General features: G+C 43.5%; 1 protein-coding gene and 1 long non-coding RNA gene across 16 annotated transcripts in view; one reads left to right on the plus strand and one right to left on the minus strand.

Moving 5' to 3' along the window:
- The window catches only part of NTNG1 (netrin G1), a 207,975-nt gene that overhangs the window by 76,986 nt on the left and 116,369 nt on the right, over window positions 1–14,620 (plus strand). For all 12 annotated transcript variants that reach the window (XM_083745826.1, XM_083745821.1, XM_083745828.1 and 9 more), the window contains exon 3: window positions 5,223–5,860. In XM_083745826.1, coding sequence (XP_083601952.1) covers window positions 5,223–5,860 — 638 coding nt within the window. The remainder of the gene's footprint in view (window positions 1–5,222; window positions 5,861–14,620) is intronic.
- Window positions 1–14,620, minus strand: part of LOC310847758 — a 55,055-nt gene that overhangs the window by 31,921 nt on the left and 8,514 nt on the right. The gene's annotated exons all lie outside the window — the stretch shown is intronic.

Genomic DNA, 14,620 nt, shown 5'->3' on the forward strand with positions numbered 1-14,620 from the left:
GCGTGCAGGAAACTGGCCTTGGAACCTTCCTGCCTGCAGCACTTGGGACCTTCTCCTCCCCTCCCATTCTGCAGTAGGTTGTCATGTTTGAAGGGCTATCAGAGGACAGACCTCTCTATTTGAAGGAATCCTCTAGGGCGGTCCTGTTTCAAGACAATGAACACATCAAGGTCATTGAAGTTGCTCATCAACAGTTATCAGTACCTGGATAGCAAACTGATAGCAAACAAACCACAATGCTGGTATATCCTGTACTTCTGTTTAAATTGCAGTAAGTATTTCTTTTTTTTTTAATAATATTTATTGAACATTTTCAAATATAACAGAAAAAAGGAAAGAAATAAAACATCCATTTTATAACCTTATTTTCATTAGCATCTTTCCAGGACTTCCCCACCCCACCCCCTCTTGTATTCCGATTCCTTCAAATAGATTCAGCAAGTTCTTACCCCAAATTTTAAACTTATTATAATTAACCCAATGTTTAAAATGTTTTTCCATCCCCTAAAATCAACCCCGCTCCCTTCCACGACTTCCCCTCTTTAATATGCAGAACAGATTAAAATAGAAGAAAATAGAAAAATGAATAAAGTATAATTTAACACCCTTTGGATTCCAAATTTCCCTCCCCCCTTTCCCGGTTGCGTTCCCCAATGTCCATCAATGCCTGTTGTCATCCTGGAGATCCCACATCTAGGCCGAAATCCTTCACAAGTCCACTTTGCCGTCTTTTTAATAGTCTTTGCCGTCTTTTTGATCATCTTTAGTTTCGAGTGTCCAATCTTAGAAAAACTCTATCTCAAAAAGGTCCATTTTTTCCATCCAGATCTCTGTATTTAAGAGTAAAAACTCCAATTTTGTTTCTTTAGACCTTTCAAATCTGGATGTCCCAAATGTTCCCACTTCCAACTTTGTCCAATTCTTGTTGTTCATGTTGTTCTTATTATTCTCTCTCCTCACTTTCCTCTAGTTTCTTTTCCTGCTCTCCTGCAAAAATGTTCCAATTCCAAAAGCTTCTAAATCCCCTACAGAGGCTTTGTTATTCAGGAACAAAACTTTACGTCAAGTCCCTTCCATTCTTCAATAGATAAGTCTATTGTCTCCTTTAGTGTAGAGACCTCTGTAGACAAAATAGTGTTCCATTTCTGCAGTTTCCCAGGAGATAAAAAGTCCAATTCAAATTCCATGCCAGCAATACTTGTAGTGTCCCACAGCCCCTCTAGAGGGATTATAGTAACTCAGTTTCCTTCCAGATCGCACCCAACAGTCAAAGTAACTTGTTATTCCTTGTTTTAAACAATTCATATCTAATTTGTAACAAATGTAACTGGCAAAGTCCTCATAACAAAGTTCTCTTTTTATTCTTCAGCTTTGACAGCTCCTTTGACAGCTGTCAAAGCCTCTGTTTCTCCTCTCCCTCGCGGATCACTCCCGGTTCCCGGGGGGGGGGTTGCATTTTAGCTCATGTTCTACTTTTCTCCTCCAGCCCAGTCTTATAATTCTCCATCGTGAAATTAGTAACTTTATCAAACTTAGGTAGCACTCGATCTTAGTTGTTAAATCCTTTGCTTTAAATCCTCTACGACAGGGGGGAGACTGACTTCCTTTTTGCACCTCCCCCGCTCGCTCCGAATTTAAAATTTAAATTTTTTCCCCTTTTTAAGTCCAGTTTCCAATTACTCACGGGTTGTTCTTTTAATCCGAATTTTCAATGGAAGAAGTCAGCGCTCTCCGCCAAATGGCATGCGGCTTCGCTCGGTAGGGGAAGCGGAGGACTCATAGCACCACGCCCCCCCCCGGCACCCGCTCCGTAGCCTTTAAAAAGGCTCCTTCGCGGGTCGGGGGGCCCAAACGGTGCCCGCCGAGTCACCATGCCCATGGGTTTCAGCGCCCATGGTTTTTGAGGGTCCCCGTGACGCTGACGCGGTAGAACCCAGCCCCTGCCGAGCAGGCTCCCTCCGGAGCTCGGAGGGAGTCCGTCATTCGGCGATGGCGCCAACCCGGAAGTCCTGCAGTAAGTATTTCTTAATTTGCATCTATACATATAATTAGCACATGCAATTTTTATACAAAGCAGACAAGCTCCTTTGTCCTCTGGATATATGCTTCATCGTGGTTGGCAGTGCACAAGAGGCAACCCGCTATTCTGCAGGCAAGGAAGCCTTTGTAAATTGGAAGAGGGTTGGTTTCTTTTTTCCATGCTCTCGGTGTGAACTGAATTCTTACTGTGAGTACAGAAGGACTGGCAAAAATGCTTCTGGGCTAGTAACCTTTATGGACTTATTTGCAAGGCTGTTTTCCCCTTCCAGCTGATTCCAAAGTATAAGCTTTTTCACAGCGAACTTTTTCAACTATTTTCTTGCCTTGCTTTTAATGGCCCAGGTAACAGGTTTGTCCAGGGCAGGTAGACATGTGTGCAGTCCTTCTTATGCTTGATTTTGCAACAGCCAGTGGATCATATGATGGCACAAAGTCATTGCACCCCTCTCTATAGCAGTAAGCAGAGCAGTCTCTGTGCTCTCCTTGCCTCTAATAGGGTCGGTATTTAGCTGCAACAGCACTTATCATGGATTTGAGCTGCCAAAAGCTGAACTGATATACAGATGATTTAAGAGACATGATTTAGCCCATTGTGATGCTCTTGGAGTAGCATTTTTTGAGCCACCCCAGCCTCCAAACAAGATAGCCTTTTGGAGCAAAAGGCAAAGGTGGCAGCTCTCAAGTTAATGCATCGAAAGGTCAAGAGGAGAATAATTCACTTTCACCTTGCCACGGAGGGAAAGCGGCAGTAAAAGCTGCAAGATTATATATAAACGTGCAGTTCATATCTCCAGCCACCACCTCAGGAGCAGTCCAGTTACAGAGTTGATGTCATCGCCCACCTCCCTAATCAAGTGGTGCTGGATTATCTTGTCCTGATAAATTGGAGCCAGCATCTACTGGAGGGCAGGAGGAGAGAGAGAGAAGGAGAGGGAGAGAGAAATAAGTCTTACATGAAGTACTCTGCTAGTTTGTAAGTAATAGGGCAGCAGATGTCCGGATCAAGCCCCTGAGCTTGTAGTCTGCGGCACAACATAATGATTTGTGGTGAGCAATGTAAAGGTCTTTAAAGGAAGACATCACCAAGCAGGCACACAGTTAAGCATGACATATTTGAGGCCAAGGGACAAAAGGAATCCAAAATGCCACAGTGGGTATTTTTTTACAGAGGAGTGCATACAGTCTGTATGGCTTATCTGGATGCATTTGCCCTAGAAGGGACCATTGTTTTGCACTCCTCTTCTTGGGCAATGCACTTGTGATTAAAAGAAGAAATAAACATTCCTAGCTTCACTACTGAGCATATTTCTAAAAAGAATCAAGGGCCGTTGAGCTACTAGGCACTTCTTCATTGTTCCTGGGGGGGGGGGGGGGATGAGTTGATTACCAGCAACTCATTCAGGGTAAATAAATAATTTTGTTCCTCTTAAACCTCGGTAAGGCTAACATTAAAATTTGCTAACCACATAACTGTGGAGGAAGGCTTTATTTAAGAAAAAGACAAAGCAGGACTATTCTTGTTTAGATTTTGGAAATCCACTCCTTAATAGAAAGCTATGTGGGAAAAGGCAATCTGCAAATGCAATAGCTGTAGCCACTGATGTGTTGCAAAAATGGACATTGAGTTTTTAAGGGCAATTTCATTATTGGGCGTACATTGGTTGGGTCTCTACTGCAGGAATTCAAAAGACCGCCATTTGTGGCTGAGCATTTTGTTTTCGTACCAAACATCTGTGTTTCAATCCCTGACATCTCTAGGTAAGGTTGAGAAAGACCCTGGTCTGAAACCCTGGAGAACTGCTGCCAGTCAGTATAATGCATCAGTATAAGGCAGCTTCTTACATTTCTCGGGTGCTTTTGCATTTAAAATCCATCATACTAGAACAGATGGCACATGTTTGCCACTCCAGTCATCAGTGTATAGTCACTGGTTAGTTCTATTAGCCAGTTAACATATCCAGCATCTGCATATATAACACTGAGCAGGCATCAGTTGGTTGTTTATGTCAATAAATATCTATAATACAGTGATACCTCTTAGGGATGTGAGTGGCGCTGTGGGTTAAACCACAGAGCCTAGGACTTGCCGATCAGACGCTTGGCTGTTTGAATTCCCGTGACGGGGTGAGCTCCCGTTGCTTGGTCCCTGCTCCTGCCAACCTAGCAGTTTGAAAGCACTTCAAAGTGCAAGTAGATAAATAGGTACCACTCCGGCGGGAAGGTAAACGGCGTTTCACTGTGCTGCTCTGGTTCGCCAGAAGCAGCTTAGTCATGCTGGCCACATGACTCGGAAGCTGTACGCCGGCTCCCTCGGCCAATAAGGCGCCGCAACCCCAGAGTAGGTCACGACTGGACCTAATGGTCAGGGGTCCCTTTACCGTTACCTTACCTCAGGTTACAAACTTACTTCGTTCCAGAGGTCCATTCTTAGCATGAAACCATTCTTAACCTGAGGCGCACTTTCGCTAATGGGGCCTCTCCCTGCCGCCACGCGATTTCCATTCTCATCCTGGGGCAAAGTTCGCAACCTGAGATAACTACTTCCGGGTTAGCAGAGTTTGTAACCCAAAGTGTTTGTAACCCGAGGTATCACTGTACACAAAGAATGTAAGCTCCTGAACACCCACATGGTTTCTGATACACTGAGGACCAGACTACATCAGATGTGGGAGATCTGTGAGCTAATCTCCCCCAACTGTTTGATTTCTTACTTAAAGCAACTGCAGGAGCCCCCTGGTTTGCTGCAGTGACGTTAGTCCTTTCCTCCAAGGCCATTTCCCCAGTCCATTCCCCCATACTGTTTCCCAACCCACCCGCTGCTCTTTTGGGGAAGAACTTTACACTGAGAAAATGATGGGCATCAGAGACTGTGTTAAGAGCACACCCTCCCGCTCCTGCTCTGATCAAAATCAGGGGTCCCTGCAGTTGCAGCAAGTCCTAGATATCTTGTGTAGTTTTTCTTGGGCAGGTTAAATAATGATTAAGTTATTTCATTTTTGTTTTATAGTGAAGAGACTCTCCAAAGATCTAAATCTCCCATGCCTCTGGCATGCAACCTTTTGCCAGTTATTTGGAATTTGAATAAACCAATAGCTATAACCTATGAAACTGACTACACTCTCATAATCATTTCATCCAAGCGACCATCCTTCTTACAGCTGTTTTTTCCCCCTTCTTTCCAGGGAAATCCCTACATGTGCAATGAGTGTGATGCAGCCATTGATGAACTGGCGCATCCGCCTGAACTGATGTTTGATGCTGAAGGAAGGTATCCCTCCACCTATTGGCAGTCTACCACTTGGAAGGGTTACCCCCAGCCTCTCCTTGTGAACATCACCCTGTACTGGAACAAAACCATCGAGCTAACGGACAACATAGTCATCACCTTTGAATCTGGCCGCCCAGACCTAATGATCCTGGAGAAGTCCCTCGACTATGGTCGGACGTGGCAGCCATATCAGTATTACGCTACAGATTGTTTAAATGCTTTCAACATGGAACCAAAAACAGTGAGGGACTTGTCCCAACAAACAGTCCTAGAAATCATTTGCACAGAAGAATATTCTATGGGGTACATGGCAAACAGTAAAATCCTCCACTTTGAGATTAAGGACAGATTTGCGTTTTTTGCTGGGCCTCGGCTCCATAATATGGCTTCTCTCTATGGGCAGCTCGACACAACCAAGAACCTAAGAGATTTCTTTACGGTCACAGACTTAAGGATACGACTGCTCAGGCCAGCAACAGGGGAAATATATGTGGATCCACAGCACTTGACACGCTACTTTTATGCAATCTCAGACATAAAAGTAATTGGAAGGTAAGACAAAATAAACAAATGCATTTCCATTTGCTTTTTAAACACTGTGTGTGATGGCAAGCTTCCATCTTTCCTCCCCTTTCTAAAGACAATAGCAATTTCCACTGGAATTTGAATTGTTAGCCACGTTGAGAAAATTCTTTGTACATCTACATGGTTGCAACTTGATAATTTGTAAGGCTAGGTTTCAACTTCGGATGGGGAACCTGTGCCCCCCCCCCACCACCATGTTGTTGGACTCCCAACTCCCATTAGCCCCAGCTAGCATGGTCAGTGGTCAGGGATGGTGGGAGCTTGGAACAAATAATATCTGGACAGCCACCGATTTCTCATCCCTGGGTTAGACTAGCCAGCACACTATAATTCTGAAGACTTGCACTTTGATATGGGTTTCTGCAGAAATTTTGCTTGGCGAGTCCCAGTTGCTTGGTTTACAACTGGATTTTCTCTTTAACTTGGTTAACACCAGTCGGAGGCTCATGACACTAAGACAACTACCAGTGTCATAGAAGCAACCACTGTGTTTCTAAGTGTGTGGGTAAAGATGGTGAACCACACTTGACCAACATCTCCAAAATGGAGAATTCAGTGCCAGGGAAATGTGATTTCCTTATAATGGATTCTCTTTGTTTCTATAATCTAGCAAGTGCTCAGCAATAGTTTAACTCCCTCCCCTCCTCTCCATACTATAACTTTTGGTACTCTCTTTTTGCTGCTATAGAACTTCATTTTCATTCAAGCTTAAAATATCAGGGGGAAATGCTCAAATACCTGGAATTTTGTTGTGCCAGGGACAAACAAATCCAAGTGTGGGCGGTTTTCTAAGTAAATGTTCATAAGAATAGGGCTCAGGTAGCACAGTATGGCTAACGTTCAATTGCTCAGAATTGCCTGTAAATGTGACTAAACTCATGCAATGGCAGTCCAGTGTTAGGAAAACATTTTGCCTTGTCTCAGACCAAGCCTTCATTTATCACCATAAGGATAGAGCTGACATCTATTCATGCTAATCCTTGTCAAAGTAAATATCTGGAAGCAATATTACTGTTCTGATTTCTCAACTGCTCCCCGCTCCCCACTGGCACAGAATGATCAAACTTTTTAAAAATCTCAGTGAGTTCTTAACATGCAGTGCTCATTGTATAGTGCAGGAGCACCATGGAAAACACGGATTCATTCCCATGGTGCTGATCCCACAAGAATGATCCACCCATTTAGCCCCACCCACATGGGTATAGGCCTTAAATATTAAAACTGTATTGTGGGATGAACTACCAAAAAAGTGCTTCTCGGGAACGGTGTTAAAAAGCAGGGATGGGAAACCTGTGGCCCTCCAGTTGTGGTTGGACTGTCAACTGCCATCATCCCTGCCCATTGACCATGCTGACTGGTCTGATGGAAGCTGAAGTCCATTGGCAGGGACACAGGTTTGACACTACTGGTTTAAAGGCTGCCTTAGCATCTTTCCACAAAGAGATTAGCCATGCATATAGAGAGAGACATGTCTCTCTCTCATTCATTCATTCATTCATTCATTCATTGCTTGGCTCTTGCTTAATTATTGTACTTTCACAAGCCCCAAAGGTGAAATATATGGCAAAAGTGTTCTGTGTAACTGGTTGTGTACAGATAATGAATAAGTCCTGTGACCCTGATGAGAAGAAGGGATTATGTATTGTCATTAGATACATGAGAAGGAAGGACTGACCTCATCCAAACTCCTGGATTTCATGTGTGCTGGTTCCGTATCCTGCACTGCTCATGTGTAGTACTCTGAATCTCACCTTGGGAACCATGTCCAGACACCCAGTTGTTAGAGGCAGATATTCATTCAGCAAATCTTCATCAGTCTCCTTCATCTTCTGCTGAGTCCTGCTATCACTTATAATTTTCCTTTCGTTTTAAAAATAGAGTGGATTCTCAATCATTTTTAAACTCGAAGAAAGGCCTTAATGCAGTATATTGATAGCTGATTATACACAACCATCCAAAAACTGGCTGGACATGACAAAGGCAGTGTCCAGTAAGTGCAGTTATCAGCAATCAATAATTGATTTTATGATCATTCTCCAAACTCCTGTTCAGTCTTTATACATGATGTCACAATCCTATGGCCCAGTCCTAAGCACTGGTAACAGTGAGGAAAGGAACACAGAGTGCCAAGACCCTAGTTCTACTGCATGGTTGGTAGCCTTTTAACAGTGCATATACCAAAACCCAGCACATACATAATATCATCTAGCAGTCTTAGTACACCAGAGGTTGCCTTCTGCACCCATTGCAGAGGTACTGTGTAAGAACAGCTGCCAGAGGTGATATGGGCAAGGGATCCACTTATCAATGGTGCCTAGAAAACCTCTTTGCCTGATATCATATTTGACCATCAATGGTAGGGCAGGTGGCCAAGTCTTGGCCAAAATGGCCTCATGGGCCAAATAGAGAAGCCTAGTAGGTTTGATTAGGGCGAAGGGTTGGAGGTTCCCAACTGCTGCCTCATTGCTTCCTTCTGTGACAGAGTTTGTGGCCATCAGAACCTTCCAAACTGATGCAACACTGCATGCCCCTTAGGTGCTTGGTTTGGAGGTTTTTCCTGTCAAGCAGTTGGAGCCTACTTGTAGACAGGTTGCTACTCCCAATTTAGTGGCAGAAACTACTTCCTGTGCTCCTGCGGTCACAGCTCTCCCCAGAGAGTAAGCTTGGATTATTTTTCTTGTCCTAAGTGTAACCAAAGCTTGCTTGGTTTTTAGATGTTAACACCCAGTGCTATTTTTCTAGAAAAAGAGGTGCCTGAACTCGCCATGAACACCTCCATTGTTCTCTTACAATGGCAATGGAGCCCACCTGAGAGGTGCCAGAACTGAGTTCTGGTGAGTTCCAGCTGTAAAAAAGCCCTGTTAGTTTAGTGAAATAAATTCAGTTCAGTACAAATGTCTGCTTATCTTTTTATCTCTTGGCATATAAAGAAAACATACGGCAGGCAGCAAGTCAGGCCTGAACCTATCGACACAGCTTCACAAAGAAATTGTGTTCTTAATGAGAAGAAATAATTCGAATTTGGGGCGGGGAGGGAATAGCTGGTGTCACAGTTTGTTTTCCTCATGCCCTTTCTCTAACACGCATTAGCAGTTATTAATTTGAAATGTCACAACACTGGTAAAATGCCATTGGATTCATAATTGTTATTTAAATGCACAGCTATTGTTTGGGTGGTGAATGGTAATGTTTCTAGAGATCTCTCTTTTATACCCGTTGGAGGAACAATATCCCTTCATTCATTTTGTACATTTTGCTCACTCTATTCCTGGCAAAGGGGTTCAACCACTGAATATTTTAAGGTAAATATTTGGATTCAAATAGGAGAAATGTTTTAGGGTTCAGCGAGGCCACACAAATTTTTACAGCACATTTTTAACTCTTCCTTGGCATACGGAAGTTTTAATTGCACCCTCCTATAAATACACAAACAAGAGAACTAATCACTCTCTACTCCCATTGCTCAAAGACACTTCCGTACTCCTGCTGCAAAGGGTTGTTTCCTAATAATAATTAGGAGTCAAACAAGAGAGAGTGAAAGAGAGGAAGCCTATTGCAAGGGAATTAAAATAAAAAGCCTTCTGAATGACAGCTTTTTTATTTTATTTTTTAAAAAACCCTCTCAGTAATCCCATAGCAAATTGGCTCTAAAAATTAAGTGTGACAGTTCAGAGAATTTATCTAATGGTGTTGCTTGTTGGCTAAATCCACCAGTAATCGGACACACACATTACAAAGGGGTTATCTTCTATGTAATCCTATCCTAGCAGATTAAATTCATGTGAATTTTTTGCTCAACCAGTGCTGATAAAGCACCTCTTGCAGAGTTTCCCCCTCTTGCAACTCATCTGGATCCTTGCCTCCCTTTCACTGATAAGAGCTTAATCTATTCCCCCATAAGTAGCGAAAGGATAGCTTTCGCTCCTGGTTGCTCTCACAGCTTCAAAAGAAGAGCAAGCTGTGATGCCTCTGTCATTCCTCATGAAAGATGGCAGGCTTTATATTTCACCCGGATGACTGCTAGAAGATGCTGCTCTGGAGATGTGGGGGTTTCCTTCTGATTCCTACCCACAACGTACCTGGATAAATCCTCTCCGGTTCTTTTAGGGCTTGTATACACAATCAATTAGCCTCAGATAACAAAACCTCTAGTTCACTTGAGTCTGTATTATTTCCCCACGCAAGTTCAAGGGTCAAGATGTGCAGGTCAAGAATTTAGAATGAGGAGTGGAGAACACAAAAAGTTAAAACCTGTTATCACAGAAGTCTTTTATCAGAAACTCTGGAGCAGGAAAACATAGCCATCTCCACTGGCCCAGCTCTGTTGCCCTGGTATTGTGGGGGGGGGGGGAGGTGTCATCTGGCAGGAGTGGGGAGCCTGCCACGTATGTGTAGGCACTTTCTGTGGTCACACAGTGTTAAGATAGTGGGTCAAACTACATGTTTCCTTAGATGTGCGATCTGATTAGTGTGTTGCTGTCTTTAATAACAGGCATTACAGTTAATTGGGACCTTTGTGATTGTGAAAGTGGGCTGACCCTTTCCCCCATACCACAGTCCCATCAGAAACCATCATTGCTCCCCGACTTTGAATTGCTGCAGGGTGGAATCTGTCACCGGTGCCAATAACAGGTTCCTTCCTACAGCAAATAGTAGCTTCTGGGGGAGGGTTTTTCACTGAGACTCCCACCCCGTGGCTGCAGTTTAAAAATAACAAGAGATTCGTGAAATTGAATCGTGATTTTAATTTAACATGTAACTTGGCCACAGAGGTTTGCTTGCATGCTGTGCTGCCAACTTGGAAGAGTCTGGCTCTGCCACTGCCTGTGGAGGTGATCATATCCCAGAAGGGCTGGGGCTGGCGCCCTGTATCTCCATGGCTGATAGGAAGAGGATTGAGATGCAAGGCAGATGTGAACTTTTCTGTGGGTCTTGCCCACTTGATTGCAGAGCTTCCTAAAGGGCTGTTAGTTTTGCATTGAGAATCTGCTGACTGCTGACTGTCTTGGGGATGGGAGCTGAGACAAGCAGCAACATCAGAGCATCTTAAAAGAGAAGAATTACCGTATTTTTCGCCCTATAGGATGCACTTTTCCCCCTCCAAAAATGAAGGGGAAATGTGTGTGCGTCCTATGAGGCGAATGCAGGCTTTCGCTGAAGCCTGGAGAGTGAGAGGCGTCGGTGCACCGACTCCTCTCACTCTCCAGGCTTCAGGAGAGCCCCACCGCCAGCCCCACAAGCTCGGGGGACAGCGGGGAGGCGCAGCGCGCCTTTCCCGCTGTCCCCCAACTTGGTTAGAAGGCTGGCGGGGGGGAAGAAGCCTGCTCCTCCCCCTCCCCCAGCCCCGCAAGCTCCCAGAGCGATGCCAAAGCTGCACGCAGCTTTGGCATGGCTCTGGGTCCCGTTCTGGGGGCTGGGGTCGGGGGAAGCTCGGGCTTACCCTGCCCCAGCTCCGTACCTGGGGGGGGGGAATAATTTTTTTCCCCTTTATTCCCCCCCAAAAAAATATAGGTGCTTGCCATTGTTTGTTTTTTCTTAACTTTAACTTCCTGCTGTCATTTAGTGCTGCACTAACCATGGTTAATCCCATCTGAATATACAAGCCAATTTGAAGTGGATCTGCACCTGCACCAAACAAACCATAGTTAGGAGAATTTTGCTGCCTATCTCATTTCAAGGTGATGGATTGAACTCTCTGATGTCCCTCTATTCATGTCCAAATGCAAGATTTGCCTTGGTGAGATATATTATGGGTTTCTTGTACGTTTGGGATCCTAAGCAGGTTTAAAGAAACAAATAATACTTATCACTATCCAAGGTTTGCACCCAGATTCTGTTGGGTATGTAGAGATGACTGGAGTTACAATTCAATTAAAAGGAAGCCCTAACTGATAATGTCCTGATGGAAAGGAAAAGTGGCTGTGGTGCCAAACAGAAACCCAAGAGTAAAAACCAAATGTGCAGATGAAAAGAGCTCAATACTGTATATATGGGGGAACATCAATTGACTTAAGTAGATTTGAAATTCAACTGCATTCTATATTTGCAAAACAGTTCAGTCTGCAAAGAAGGAGGCCCAATAATAATCAAACAATCCAGGAACAAAATAGATAATTTGAAAATTATGCTATTTGCTTCCACTGGCCTTTGAAGATGTAGAAAGGGAGGGAGAAAGGAGGTGATTTTGATATGAAAGCTACTGCATTCAGTATAAGAGCAGTTACGCAAAATCTTTTCTGGAGCATTAAAGCTGGGAAACCTACCCATTTAATATACAATTTGTTTTCTTATCCAGCTGCATTTTGCTGTGAAATGAGTCTAATGCATATTGCACCGAGGATGAAACCCTGCGTTCTCGTGATAAACACTTCAGTTCTTCCATTACAAGTTGTTTATTCAACTTCCATTTGCTACCTTTCATTGTGTGTTTATTAAGAAAATGAGTAAAACAAAACAAAACAACAAAAAAAGACAAAATGTGGCTGTTAGCAATTTCAGCAACCCTATTGTGCTGCTATTATTTGGGAAACCTAATAATCCACATAAACTAATTCTGACTTATGGACGGCTTGCTTCACTAAATCAAGGCGATTTTCTCGGGTGAATAACAGGCGAGTTCAGTGTGCCAGTGCCTTAATTAAAGAGAGTCTCTCTTCATCTTGATCTCATTTTAATTTACAGGGTAATACTACAATAATATCACTAATGGAAGGTACATTAAAGGGCATCAAGTAGTATTAAGTGTACTAAATTATGGCACTTGTGTTAATTAACTTCTGGAGCAAGATGGTCCTAATGGCTGAAAAAGGTCCACTAATGCATAAATAAAGTCTGGCTGAGTGAGAATAGAAATGGAAGGAAGACAGGAGAGGGCTTCTTTCACTCTGTCCACTGCCGACTGTAGAGAGAATTTTAAAAGCTAGACAATGTGAATAAACTGCAAGAAAGCTTTTCCTATTGAACTGTTTGATGAAAAGGCAATTTTTCAGCCCCTGAATGACTCTGATTAATGGAAAAGTTTGCTCCAGGAATTTGATTGTAAGGCAGCATGTGGAAAATTCTAGCTAAGGGCTCCACCAGAAGACATCCAAGTGCCCTCACAAGTTACTATTGTGACTGAAAACATAGCCATCTGGTTCAGATGTAATGCTAAACTATCATTTTGCGTTATGAACAGGAACTTTGTGCTCATGTCTTCCCCCTCCCCTCCCCTCTGTGGCTATTCAGAAGAGCTCAGAAACTTTCACTTATGTTTTCGATGAATCACAGTCTATTATTTCATTTAAATGTCTCATCTTATCTGTGGCTATTAAGGAGATCAAGCCAGGATGCTAAACTATGGTTTGACATTGACTCGTTTTCCTAAACTAAAGTCAACTCTGAGCATAGGTTGTCTGGGTTCAGGTTTAGGCTGTATCCATGCTAGGGCATTTATATGTACGTGAGTGGCCGTTTCTGTGTGCTCATTTGTGCACCTTCAGCCTCATGTGAGCACTTTCATGTTTATGCCTCTTCCAGCTATCTTGCCATTTCCCATCCCGATTTGAAATGCATCTATAAGCTGCATTAATTTCCTTTCGCAAGATTTCTGAACCAAAGTACGGTTGAGAGGACTTGGCAGTGTGTGCATTTTGCCATTGTGCCTGAATGTGCACATTCTATGGCTATGTTGATTTCCCTCCTAAAAACATGGAGTTGGATCCTGGCAAAAAGTGCAACTCTATGCATTTCTACTCAGGAGTAAGTCCAACTGAGTTCAATTGAGGTATGTACGGTACACGATTTCAGACGTGATTGTTTAAAATAGTTACCAGATATTCCAGCCAAACCCCTATGTGTGTACCTCACCTTCCTGCCTGTGTCTGTTTTGATCTCAAGCAACAAAGTTCCTCAAGCTGTTATTCTGCTTGTTTCATTGTCCACCAGTTTGAGAGCAGTACATGTGAAAAGGATCTAGGAGTCTTGGTTGACCACAAACTTGACATGAGCCAACAGTGTGACGCGGCAGCTAAAAAAGCCAATACAATTCTGGGCTGCATCAATAGGAGTATAGCATCTAGATCAAGGGAAGTAATAGTACCACTGTATTCTGCTCTGGTCAGACCTCACCTGGAGTACTGTGTCCAGTTCTGGGCACCACAGTTCAAGAAGGACACTGACAAACTGGAACGTGTCCAGAGGAGGGCAACCAAAATGGTCAAAGGCCTGGAAACGATGCCTAATGAGGAACGGCTAAGGGAGCTGGGCATGTTTAGCCTGGAGAAGAGGAGGTTAAGGGGTGATATGATAGCCATGTTCAAATATATAAAAGGATGTCACATAGAGGAGGGAGAAAGGTTGTTTTCTGCTGCGCCAGAGAAGCGAACACGGAGAAATGGTTCCAAACTACAAGAAAGAAGATTCCACCTAAACATTAGGAAGAACTTCCTGACAGTAAGAGCTGGAATTTGCTGCCAAGGAGTGTGGTGGAGTCTCCTTCTTTGGAGGTCTTTAAGCAGAGGCTTTACAACCATATGTCAGGAGTGCTCTGGTGGTGTTTCCTGCTTGGCAGGGGGTTGGACTCGATGGCCCTTGTGGTCTCTTCCAACTCTATGATTCTATGATTCTATGATTCCTCTTTTCCCATTCTTGCTCCTACCTAGTTAATATACCAGTGTATCCACTTAGTACATTTCCATGAGACCCTGAATCTCTGATACATCTAGTTTCTCCTTTTTCTAATGTAGT

Source organism: Podarcis gaigeae (assembly GCF_964106915.1).
Source record: "Podarcis gaigeae genome assembly, chromosome: 6".
Lineage (NCBI taxonomy): Eukaryota > Metazoa > Chordata > Lepidosauria > Squamata > Lacertidae > Podarcis > Podarcis gaigeae.